Source organism: Melitaea cinxia, chromosome 2 (genome assembly GCF_905220565.1).
Source record: "Melitaea cinxia chromosome 2, ilMelCinx1.1, whole genome shotgun sequence".
In the NCBI taxonomy this organism is placed as follows: Eukaryota; Metazoa; Arthropoda; class Insecta; order Lepidoptera; family Nymphalidae; genus Melitaea; species Melitaea cinxia.
In genome coordinates this window covers 14,227,147-14,239,929 of record NC_059395.1, presented here as the reverse complement: position 1 = coordinate 14,239,929, position 12,783 = coordinate 14,227,147, and the positions used below count along the sequence as shown (strand labels likewise).

Sequence of the window (12,783 nt, the reverse complement as noted above, 5' to 3'; positions counted from 1 at the left end):
AGTAGCGTCATCCAACATCCGTTATCCGTCATCGGGCATTAGTGTAATTTGATAAACTAATCAGGTGGATTTGTGGGCGTACTTAGTGTTGGCGATGTTCAAGCGACCTAAAACAGGCGTGAATGTCGTTAGGCACGCAAGCCTGGGACTGAAAACATTATATTGATTAAAACAAAATTGATTATTTTCTAGACACATAATTATTTTTATTCTAACTAGGTTATAACCAAAGTTGAATATTTTTAATACCCAGTAAGTCTGCCGAATATAAATTATTACTATTAAATACAGTAAGAAAAAAGCGAATCTGACTTTACTGTGTATAACGTACTGGTTTGCAAAATATTACTGACCATAATAATAGTCAGATGTAGTGGATGGATTCCATTAGCATTGATAACCTTTTAAAGCTTATTTTATTTATCAAATCCATCCTTAGTCGTCGCTAAGAAAGAAATAATTTGAGGAGAATATAAGCTACATTCCATGTGTATGAAGTTCTAGAAACAAGTACCTACATCGTATATTCGCCTACTTATGTACATTTAAGCAGCATAATGGATTTGGTTCTAACTCTATTTCACCATATCATGGCAAAGGAAAACTTTGTCTAACAAAAGAATATTTTCAGTCCGTTATAATTACAGCTTATAATGTTAATATTTATTAACTATTCTATAATTCTTTATTAATTACTATAATTTTACATTATTCTTTTTACAGATGGATGGCTCCAGTGAGTCTCGCCATTCACGCCCCCGGGTCCGACATGGCCCCAACCGTGAACAGCATCAGATACTTACGTGATTGCCTTGGTAACGAACTTATCAAGCAGTACGTTACCTTCCACATTTTCTTCGCACACAAACATATACCTAGTACAGTAAGTATTATGTGATATAAACCCATCCACTCGTTCATTGGGATGAATTCTTTATATTAATGTCAAATTGGTAAGGATAATTCCGAAAATGTCACGTACAATGGAGTGCACAAGAAGACGATTGATCGGTGCGATCAAGAATAAAATACTATGATACCAATACAACGTGTAATCAAAGTACACTCGTCTCATTTCTAAAACTAGACTAACGTAGAAGATACTAGAATTCATATTTAAAAAATAATTCTATAGCATAATAATTGAGATTACACATTATATAAAAAACATTGACCTTACTTGAAAACCCGTTAAACACAGTCTGTTATCATCGCTAAACTGTATAAATGCTTTTTATCACTTTATTTCATTGAAAACAATTATGGGAATCCTAATAAATCTATTTTTACTCGACTTCAAAAATGGAGGAGGTTACTCAATTCGGTCGTATATATTTTTTATGTATGTTCGGGGATAACTTCGTTGTATAGGAACCGATTTTGATAATTCTTTTTTGTTGGAGAGGATCCTAAGGGTGGTATCATGATAAGGAAACCAGGATCTGATTATGGAATTCCAAGGATATCAAGGTGAACCCTCGAAAATCGTATGATGGCAAGTGCATTTGTTAATTTTTTTCGTCTCACTCACTCACTTCAGCCTATCGCAGTCCACTGCTGGACATAGGCCTCCCCAAGTTCGCGCCACACATCCCGGTCTTCCGCAATCCTCATCCAGCCTACACCGGCAATCTTACGTAGATCGTCGGTCCAACGGGCCGGAGGACGTCCCACACTGCGTTTGCCAAGACGCGGTCTCCACTCTAGGACCCGTCTACTCCAACGGCCATCGGTCCTGCGACACAGATGACCAGCCCACTGCCACTTCAACTTGCTAATTCTGTGGGCTATGTCGGTTACTTTCGTTCTCCCGCGGATAGTCTCATTTCTAATCCTGTCTTTGAGAGAGACCCCAAGCATGGCCCGTTCCATTGCACGTTGAGCGACTTTAAACTTGTGGACCAGTCCCTTGGTCAGTGTCCACGTCTCGGCTCCGTATGTTAACACAGGCAGGACGCATTGCTCGAAAACTTTTGTCTTCAAGCATTGCGGAATCTTCGAAGTGAAGACTCGACGGAGCCTGCCAAACGCCGCCCAGCCCAACCGAATCCTCCTATCGGCCTCCTTCTCGAAGTTGTTGCGGCCTAGTTGGATAGTATGGCCTAGGTAAATATAATCCTGAACAACTTCGAGAAGGGTACCATCGACCGATACCGGTATCGGTATGACTTGGTTGTTAAACATAACTTTCGTCTTATCCAAGTTCATACAGAGACCGACACGTCGGGAGGACTCGTTTAGGCCGGCCAGCATTTGGCCTAACTCATCCAGCGTCTCCGCAAAGATGACAATATCGTCGGCGAAACGAAGGTGAGAGATGAATTCACCGTTGACGTTGATGCCCCGTTCCCCCCAATCCAAGGTCTTAAAAACATCCTCTAGCGCAGTGGTAAACAGTTTCGGTGATATTACATCCCCCTGTCTTACCCCGCGCCGGAGGGAAATAGGTCTTGTTCTTTGGTCATTGACATGAACGGTCATCGTCGCCGCGTCGTACATAGATTTTAGTACCTCGATATATCGCCAGTCGATATGACATCTCTGCAGAGAGTCCAGGACAGCCCAGGTCTCGACGGAGTCGAAGGCTTTCTCGTAGTCCACAAATGCCATACACAGCGGTTGATTATATTCTTCCGTCTTTTGGATAATCTGCCGAACAGTATGGATGTGGTCCACGGTGCTGTAGCCATTTCGAAACCCAGCCTGCTCTGGTGGTTGGAATTCGTCGAGTCTTCTGGCGAGACGATTCGTAACAACCCTCGAAAACAGCTTATAGACGTGGCTCAGAAGTGAGATCGGTCTGTAATTCTTTAACAGAGACTTATCGCCTCTCTTAAATAACAGCACCACCACACTCCTGGACCACGCCTCCGGCGTGGTACCTCGGTGGATGACGGCGTTAAATAGTCTTGCCAAGGCTTTCAGGACAGGTCGCCCTGCGGCTTTAAGGAGTTCAGTGGTAACTCCGTCATCCCCCGGGGCCCTTCCGTTTTTAAGCTGCCCGAGCGCTGCACCAATCTCATCCTCTTCGAAGTCCGGGATACACTCCGAATAATGGCGCAACAATGGTGCCCGTGGATCTTCGGTGTCCCAAGTCGCAGGCTTGCGTGCGCTCGACGAGTACAGCTGTCCATAAAAATTCTCAACCTCTTCTCGGACCTGAGGGCGAGAGCAGACGGTTCTGCCATCTGCTGTTTTAAGCTTCGCAAGAAGGCTTCTCCCCAATGGTCTTTGGAAAACTTTGGACCCCCTATTCTGCTCAATCAGAGTAGCAACCTCTCTCGTATTTGAGCAGCGGAGGTCTCGGCGAATAATTTTCCGTACCCTCTTGGAAAGAGCCCTCTGTTCTGGCGAAGCAGCCGGCAACTCGCGCCTCTGCCGCATCAGATCCAAGGCTTCGGGAGAAAGTTTGGACTGCTTCGTTGGCTTTGTTGGTGGAAAGTGCCTGCGACCCAGTGTACACACCGTCTTCACCACGTTGTCGGTTATCTCGTCCACGTCGCTAGTAGTTTCCAGCGAATCGAATCGGTTTTGGAGTTCCAACTGAAACTGCTCGGAGCCACATAGTATTTGGGGCAGCGTAGGTCGGAGAGTAGATTTCATCAAGCGGGTCCGCTCCTTTCGGAGACATATATTCAGAGTGCCCCGTACTAGCCGGTGGTCGCTGCCGGTGTTAAACCTGTTAACCACTGAGATATCTCTGAATATATGCCTTTTATCCGCTATGATGAAATCTATCTCGTTCCTCGTCACAGTATCGGGGCTTTGCCATGTCCACCTCCTTTGGGGCTTCTTCTCAAAAAATGAGTTCATCAAGAAGAGCCCCTCCGATTCGAGGAAGTTGACAAGCGTCTGCCCCCTGTGATTCCTGTGCCCCAATCCGTGTGGTCCGATGCTCGATCCGTCGCGGCCTTGTACTCCCACTTTAGCGTTGAAGTCTCCCATAACAACGCTGTAGAAGGTCGAAGTAGTGCCATGTATGGCCCTTGTGATATCTTCATACAAGGCTTCGACTTCATCGTCAGAGTGTGCCGAGGTCGGCGCATATACCTGTATCACTTTCAGGGAGTACCTGTCGGTGAGCTTAAGTACAAGGTACGCTACCCGGGTCGACACACTACTGACTTCCACAACGTTGTTAGTGAGAGTCTTGTGAACCAGAAAACCGACGCCACCTTGGGAAAGCCCATCACCTTCACGGAAGTAGAACAAGTGCCCGGAGTCCAGGATCATCGTGTCCTCTCCCTCTCTTCGGACTTCAGACAACCCCAGTATGCTCCACTTAATGTGACTAAGTTCTACCTCAAGTTCGGTGAGGTGATGGTCCAACCGTAGCGTGCGTCCATTATACGTAGCCAGGAATATTTTTCTATGGCAGCCTCCCGTACCCCGGTGATTCTTAGCACCCTCTACCCCACCGTTACCACGGCCGCTGCCGTAGCCGGGAATAGTGGGGCTGCCGGGAACTGAGGGCCTTATTTTTAGGTTCGAACTCATGGGGGTTTTTGCCCATAGTCACCACGCTGGGCAGGCGGGTTGGTGACCGCAGGGCTGACTTTGTCGCACCGAAGACGCTGCTGCCCGTCCTCGGTCTGTGCATTTAAAAAGCCAGCAGTTGGATGGCTATCCCGCCATCGGTCGGCCTTTTAAGTTCCAAGGTGGTAGTGGAACTGTGCTATCCCTTAGTCGCCTCTTACGACACCCACGGGAAGAGATGGGGTGGCTAAATTCTTTAGTGCCGAAACCACACAGCACCCGAAACCACACAGCACGTTTTTTCGTCTACTTACGTTATATTACTTGTCGATGTAATTAGGTCGGTTTTTCTCGTTTGCTAGCCAACACAATTATAAAATTATTCTCTGTCAATTCACGTGGTAGTTTATACCTTAACTCTTATCTTTGATAAGAAAAAGGTGTAACTAATAGTGTGAAATTTATATGTTATCATTTTAAAGTAAAATGCTTAAACCCATATTCAGTTCATTCTTGTTAAAATGACCTATTTCATGGTAATTTGTGATGGTACATTTGGCCATGAAAAGGCACGTAGAGAGTTCTAATAGCATACATTTTTTTTACATAGTCTTATAGTATTTAACTATTATGATTTCAGTTCTTACGTCTAGCCAAAGCCAATGAGAGATTTAACACGCCTGTGCCGCTCATTGTTAGTATTTTACTCTTACAAAAACAATACTGGTTTCATTGCACATTCGCAGAAATTACTACGAATAACTGACGTGTCAATGGTAAAGATAATCTTCGTCATCATTGTAATAATGCGTCTCATTTTATCACAGACTTAAGTGAGACAAATTAATTATTATCACAATTATCTTATTAAGAGAGAGACACAATATAGGCGTAATTGTGGGGTACAAGCACATTCATACAAAAATAAAAGAGAAATTTATACTTTGTAAAATAAATCTAAATTAGTCCTCCTGTGCCCATGGCTGCTGTAAAGTATCGGAATCGTCGGGCATTTAAAAAACTTAATAAACCGCGATTAAATCCGAAAAAGTTGTTTTATTATAAAACTAGCGACCCGCCCCGACTTCGCAAGGTTGCAAAAACTATCAGTGTTCCTCTACTATATTATACATGTATTATACATATAAACCTTCCCCTGGAATCAGTCTATTTACTAAAGAAAACCGCATCAAAATCCGTTGCGAAGTTTTAAAGATCTAAACATACAGACGGCGGGAAGCGACTTTGTTTTATACTAAGTAATGAAGCTGAATTATCTCGTAACAGCGATTCGAAAAAAAACCATAAATGAAATAAAGTAATATAGTTATTGTATTTATGGTTATTAGATGTCGTTTTAAAATTAATTCAAAAATCTTTACTTCTATACTAATGTTATAAGGAGGTAAAGTTTTTAGTTTTTTTTTTTTTTTGTTTGGAGGGAGTGATGATCGTAAATACTAATCCGATCATAAAAATTCTTTCACTAACAGAAAGCTAAACTGTTTAGGAGTGATATAGGCTATATTTTATTGTTTTTGAAAATAAAAGTCAGTGAAAAATAATAGTATATGTAAATCAAGTCGGAGAAATGCGAGCGAGATGAAAACTTTACCATATATTTGCATCACAACAATAATAATTAATGCCCAACGAAGTGGGCACGGGTCGGCTAGTATCTTCAATCAATGTTCGGAAATATAAAATGAATGTATTTTATAAATATCAGAAAATAATTAATTTTCATGCGCCTAGCCACCAACCGTACACCTGTATATTTTGATGAATTATATTTATGTAACGAGACTTAGGTTTTGTCTTTTCAGTTAATTTAAATTAGAATTTTTATATTTTCGGTGATATTATTTAAATTAGAATTTGATTTGCTATTATTATAATTATATAAATGATTTATACTATATATGTTAAGTCCGCTATTTATTTTTATTTTTTTTACATTTTAAACAAATAGTTTTCATCTTTTGTTAATTTAAATCTGTAATGAATATTATTTATATCAAACGCTAATAATAAACGCTTCACCCTCAGCAACCTGTAGTAGAACGAGACTCTTTTGTCAGGGATTTAGAATAAGAGCTATGCCCTCCATACGTTACTTGTTTTCTATCTCGGGATCTTGGACCATTTCGGGAAAAGAATAATTAAGCACAAACGCGTATACAAGTATATTGTATACGTGTTTATTATCTGCAGGGATCGAACCCGCACTGCTAGAACCTTACTTTACTGTCGTGATTGCTGCATCAACGCGTCTTTGAATATAATAAAATGTAAGATTTTTTTATTGATCACACCTACCATGAATATAATATACATAATAATGATTTTGACGTTCCCAATTCGTTTCCTGTAAAACCGACGAACTATCAGGAAATATGATAAAACATACAAAGTAGTCAACATAAACAAATTGAAATCTATTCTGGTCGTTTAGTACATGTACATATCATGTATGGGTTGTATTTATGTATGTTATACTTAGTATGTAGCAGTGTCTTGTATGTATGTATATTGTATAGTAGGAAGGTGTACTTCTTTTTGTACCAGTTGTATTAAAAACAAAAAAAAAACGAATGTCGCGAAATCGTAATGCGTTGTAAACTATGCTCAAACGTATTGCGCAAATGCGAGGTCTAGGTCACACTGAAAGACTAAGATGTTTTGCACAATAATTTTTTACAGCTCACTTTAAAATACATTATTCAACAGTATTTTCGATGTTAAAACTGAACACAACTTTTTTGTTTAATTCCACGCGGACTAACCTAACGCATGTGTGCTTTTCTGGTAATGACAGTTAATCGGAGTGAGATCTAAAAAAGACGTTATTTAGGTTACATTACTTTAGTCTTTAGCATGCATGAATCGAGTGAACGGAGCGGGCTTGCTGTCCGAAAGTGTTAAATATTTTGAACTTAGTTGGACATAGGCATAAGCGTCCTTTTTTGTTTTTGTTCGAATATCCCGTATGATATAAAATATATACCTATTTTATTTGCTATTTTCTCACCAAGCGAAGTTATTTATAAACAAAACCAAGCAATCGAATCTAATTTCATACCAAAACCTCCGGAAGAAATTCGCGGGCTATGAAATTTCGTAATGAAAATTTTATTGAATACTTTTCTCTTAACCAATTTAAAAATTTGCCGAAAAATACGAAATTTTAGTTAATACGAGATATATGTAAATAAGATTATTATTTTATGTATTTTGATTATAAGATATGATAATAAAGGATAATAAAGATTTATCTTTATTATCTTATACAATAACAACAAGAGAGTCTAATCATGTCTTTACTAATTGCAGATACCAAATCCTGATACGTTTCTTCAAACGCCGTACAACTGCTCGTTGAAGCCTCCGTACGATGTGAACAGTAACTCAACGTTTATGAAAGCGAAAAGTCTTCTCTACCCCGTGAACGTTGCTCGTAACATCGCCAGGGACGCTGCTGTAACCCACTTTATACTGCCTTCCGATATAGAGCTATATCCTAGTCCTAATTTAGTACCCAGGTTCCTAAACATGATTGCCAGAAACGCTAAGCCATTAAGCACTTCCACTAGACCTAGAGTCTTCCCAATAAGCATATTTGAAGTCGATGCCAAAGTACACGTAAGTTTTTTGTAGTTTGCTAAACTTTTTTTCTACACTTTTCGTTCCTTGTATATCGTGTTTATAATTATTATTTTTAATGATATTTGATGATTTGAAAAATATATATATATTGAATATCTAATTTTTAAATTGTTGAATTTCAGGTGCCTACGACAAAAACCGAACTGCAGGGGATGTTGGCTAATAAGACTGCTATTCCGTTCCATAAGTTTGTCTGTCCTAACTGTCACAATATACCTCAAGGACAACAATGGATGAATGCATCAGAAACCACTCGTAAGGATTCAGATAACATTAATTTTGTTATTGTAAAAAATACAATTAGTATTTTTTATATATTTCTACTTCTTTCTTCATACACAAGACACATTATCAAAAGATAAAAGTTTAAGACTCACTGTGGGTATAAAAATAATAAAAAATCAACCTTGTGGGCAGTAACAAGCTAAAAGTCATTATGTTCTAGTCCGTAATACTAAGCTAAGCTATCCACTTCACTGAGAATATTAATAATATAATAGTAATAGTGTACTCACGCTATAAACGTGTTTTTAAAAACTATAAAATTACCGTATTTTTTATATTTTATTATTTTTAAATTTCAAAACTTAAAGATAAAGAAGTCTTGTTTGTCTTGTCAAGCAATTTTTTTCTAAATACTCGATTAAAGCTTGAAGCAGAACATTCGTATGTAAATACTTTTTATTTCAGTACGCCGTTTCGTATTCAAATTCTTTCGCAAAAATAACAGAAAATCATGATTTCGTGTGATTACTTCGGTGTAACACGGTCGCGACGTAAACATACATGTAAATTAGTTCACACGATTGAATACGAATGTGTATGTATACGTAAAATCAGATGCTTTCATATGACGCAAAATCAGTTTGATCCCGTTTTCGCGTGTCTAATTACGATGCATCGTCAATTAATCTCGTAGTGTCGATCGTGAGCTATTTATGCCGTAAAGAGCATAGCGTGGTCGTAAAGCGCATTCTAATTGCGTATTATGGTTCAATGACCGCCTCGTACGCTGGACGGATTGATTCTTACGCCAATTTGTAAACTTTCATAAGCTACTAGTTAACAAAATGGTTACATAAAATATTTGCACATGCAATCGATAACTTTTCGATTTTTCAACGATTTTAATTATATATGACATTAGTGTTGCGTACACAAAGGTTGCCTATTCCAATCTTTAGAAAAGTATTGTTTACTTTTTTCTCTATGACAGCTATAATGACAAATAAACAAGCATGGGACACTAGAAACGAAGTTCCTTCGGATAGTATAGAAGCAACACAATTTGAAAAAAAAAATGTTGAATTTTATGTATATTTTCTAGTTCTTGATTTGTTTTTTTTTTTTTGTTGATTAGTTTTTAATTAAGTACATAAAAGTATTTAGGGAATATAGTATTTTAGAAAATAACAAATACCGCAAAATAAAATAAATCAAACAAAATAATAATAATAATAATTCAAACTATTAATTGAAATAAAAAAACATGTCTTTATTTATTTTTGTTGACAGTATAAAATTACATAAATTATTTTAAAAAAAAAGTTTACTTGTAATATTTTAGTTTTACAAACGTCATATTATACGGTCGTGTGACTGATATTACGTCACTTCCGTTATAAATTTTTCTTACGGTTTTAGTATCACATTTTTTTCAGTTCGGTCGCCCAGCCAAATATCAAGCCTGCCGTAAGGAACTTCGTTCCAAAAACATAATTAACAAAAGTGATTCGCCATACTCATGTTTTTTTTTGATCAATTTTAAATTCATCAATCATGAAAAACCAGCGTGCAAATCTATTCGCGTACAAATTAAATCTATATATATAATTAATTTTTGTCTGTGTGTCCTTTATTGAATCGTAAATTATGCATTTGAACATGTCACGCTTTTCAGCAAACTGTTGTGCATGAGCCCACAAAGGTTTTTGAGTTGGTACGACCGAAAAATAAAAAGAAAAAAGCGTAGCATCGCGTGCAGTGTACAGCTAGTATTAAAATAAATGTAGATCTTAATTTAAAGATAATCCCAATATTAGAATAACATTCTTGTTACAGAATCAAACATTATAGCGTTTTTTTTTTTACTTTTCTAGAAATGGACGTGTTCCATGTGGGCAAGCGACGCGGAAAATTTGTTCATTGGGAACCAATATTTATCGGGACTCATCAAGATCCGTACTACGATGAACGTCTCAGCTGGGAAGGCAAAAAAGATAAGATGACACAGGTATAACTATAATTTTACTATTTTTCTTGTATAAAAAAAATATTTTAAAGAACAAAAATGTCTATTTTTTTCTTTTCACTTAATACGAAATATCATAGACTGTATGATTAATACTAATAATTTTACAGGGATATATCTTATGCGTAAAGGACTATGACTTCATGATACTAAATAACGCGTTTCTTATACACAAACCTGGTATAAAACACTACGTGAAGAATCCTAAAAGAGACGCGATCGCTGGAAGACAGTCGCTATTCGTAAAAAATGTTATAATGCCCCAACTGAAAGCTCTTTTTGGAACACGAAATGGCTGTGCGATATAATTTGAAAAGGGGAAAACTCAACAAAAGTTGGCAACATCTTCAAATCCGAGTGTGGTTATCCGCCTGACTTTTATATAACTTTACCGATGTGGTCGACTTGGAACGAAACATATCATACTTTGTTATTAATATAAATTAAGACATAATTCAGTGAATTTGAATCCGTGTCACTTTGACTTTTAAAGCTAGTAAGTAACACAGTGCCTGGACGTTGTTATTATTAAAATTATATTTTGTAACTGTGTTTTCGTATAAACTGAACGCTATACTGACAATGAATCCAAAATAAGTGGTAAAACCGAATTTCCTACACTTTTCTCCCTGCGAAAGGTCTATATGGAAATTGTGTGAACGCGAAATGAAAATGTTATGATATTTAATATTAAATTGTGTATATAATTATGTTCTTTTAAGTTGCTTTTATTTTATTTCATTCGGTGCAAGTGAAGAATGCACTTGACTTTCATATTTAAGTGCTTCTTTACAGAAACCAGTTTACGTTACACGTCGTCTAATGCTTTTTTTTCTATTTTATTCTAGTTTCTTTGATAATTTGTAGAAATGTAATTTAAAAAATGTTTAGTACCTAAAGCTATTTTATTTTAGTTGACTTGTATTTTTATTTTTGGTAGACAATCATTTGAATTATCATTTATATAAAAACGATTCCTGAAATGCATTTTGTTTTAAACGATATTTATTAACTAGTTACTATTAGATACATAAATAACCATTTTAATGATATAAGTCACTGTAAAAGCTTGCAATGTGGTTCCAAATATATATATCCATGTAAGTCAACATTTAATGTATACTGGTGTAAGTTGTTCTATGCCTGATATAATTACGTAGTAATTAGGCAACTTTGATATGCCTATTCAAAGTTTATATACAGCCTAAAACTAGTTTTATTAAGACTACGGGCCTTATGGTACTGGTGATAATTATAAATAATAGTGATGAAACTCACCACGTTCGAAATATTTGCTTATGCATTAGTTGTAGTTAGTTTTTATTTTAATCTCCGTAAGTATAACTTTTCGTTTTTCTTGGTTCTTGGTAAAGATCTTTTATCGATATATCTTACATTCGAACTTACTAAATTTTCTCTGTCATTAACGAAGTATTTGAAATACAAAATGAGTAAATTGTCACTGTGTATCTAAAATTAAGAACAATACAAGTAATCAATATTTTTTTAATAGACCGTTTCTAAAAAGAAATAATTCTATGTTCATCTGTATGTCATTTATAAGTCACCAATTATTGAGTTGATATTTCTACTTAATTAAATAGAGTAAGTTTACTGTAAATTAATGCAACGGATAGTCAAATAAAGTTAATCATTACTTTTTCAAAACGTGAATATAATTTTAAAGAATTTTCTCTAATATTGTGATAAATGTATTAATTAAATTAGTACTGCTATCATTTTATGTGTGCTTCTTGTATGCGGTTTAGTCTACTTATTATATCTAGGCAAAGCTTTATATCAAATACTAGTGCTAGGATTTGAGTGCTATTTCTACGATATGACCATACTATATGAGACCATCCAGAAATGAGGTATGAAAGTTGTAAGAAAACCTATTGAGATTTTATTTGTTCAAATAAAAATTGCAAAGAGTATAAGAACGAGGATTTTACAATTTTGTGACTAAGAGAGAGGAAAGAGTTGATTAAACTTATTTGCGTGACATATATTACGAATAGCCTCCTAAAATTATATTTTATTCTGTCTAGTATTCATTATTAGTTATATAAAAATGGGGTTTGGTTTCGGTAAACGCATGTGGTGAGTTTTCACTTGCAAGGCTTATATTAGCCAACTAGGTTAAGTGCAATAACCTATATACAGTCTCTCAATGTGATCATTTATGAAAATTTATTTATCGACATGTACTAGTTATTAAAATAAGCGTCTAAGAATTTACCTTGTATGCGAAATTTTTTCATAAAAATCTACAGGTAACATAATTATAATTGGAAATAAAGAATCTAAAATTGTCCTAATCTTATTATTACAACAAACCTTTTTTCACTTATATTACTATTAAATATACTGACTTTTGTGTATGTAAA

The 12,783-nt window shown here is 36.3% G+C and overlaps 1 protein-coding gene across 1 annotated transcript; it reads left to right on the top strand.

Moving 5' to 3' along the window:
- Positions 1-718: 718 nt before the first annotated feature.
- Positions 719-12,708, top strand: LOC123665405 (beta-1,4-glucuronyltransferase 1). The gene is made up of 5 exons (XM_045599721.1): positions 719-883; positions 7,810-8,118; positions 8,265-8,397; positions 10,242-10,375; positions 10,504-12,708. The coding sequence occupies exons 1-5, from the start codon at positions 728-730 to the stop codon at positions 10,699-10,701; spliced, it is 930 nt and encodes a 309-aa protein (XP_045455677.1). The 5' UTR covers positions 719-727; the 3' UTR covers positions 10,702-12,708.
- Positions 12,709-12,783: the final 75 nt, after the last annotated feature.

Coding starts and splice junctions, on each gene's coding strand:
- LOC123665405 (XM_045599721.1), top strand. CDS start 728: ATGGCTCCAGTGAGTCTCGCCATTCACGCCCCCGGGTCCGACATGGCC. Junction 884..7,809: donor ACAAACATATACCTAGTACA/GTAAGTATTATG, acceptor TACTAATTGCAG/ATACCAAATCCTGATACGTT. Junction 8,119..8,264: donor AAGTCGATGCCAAAGTACAC/GTAAGTTTTTTG, acceptor GTTGAATTTCAG/GTGCCTACGACAAAAACCGA.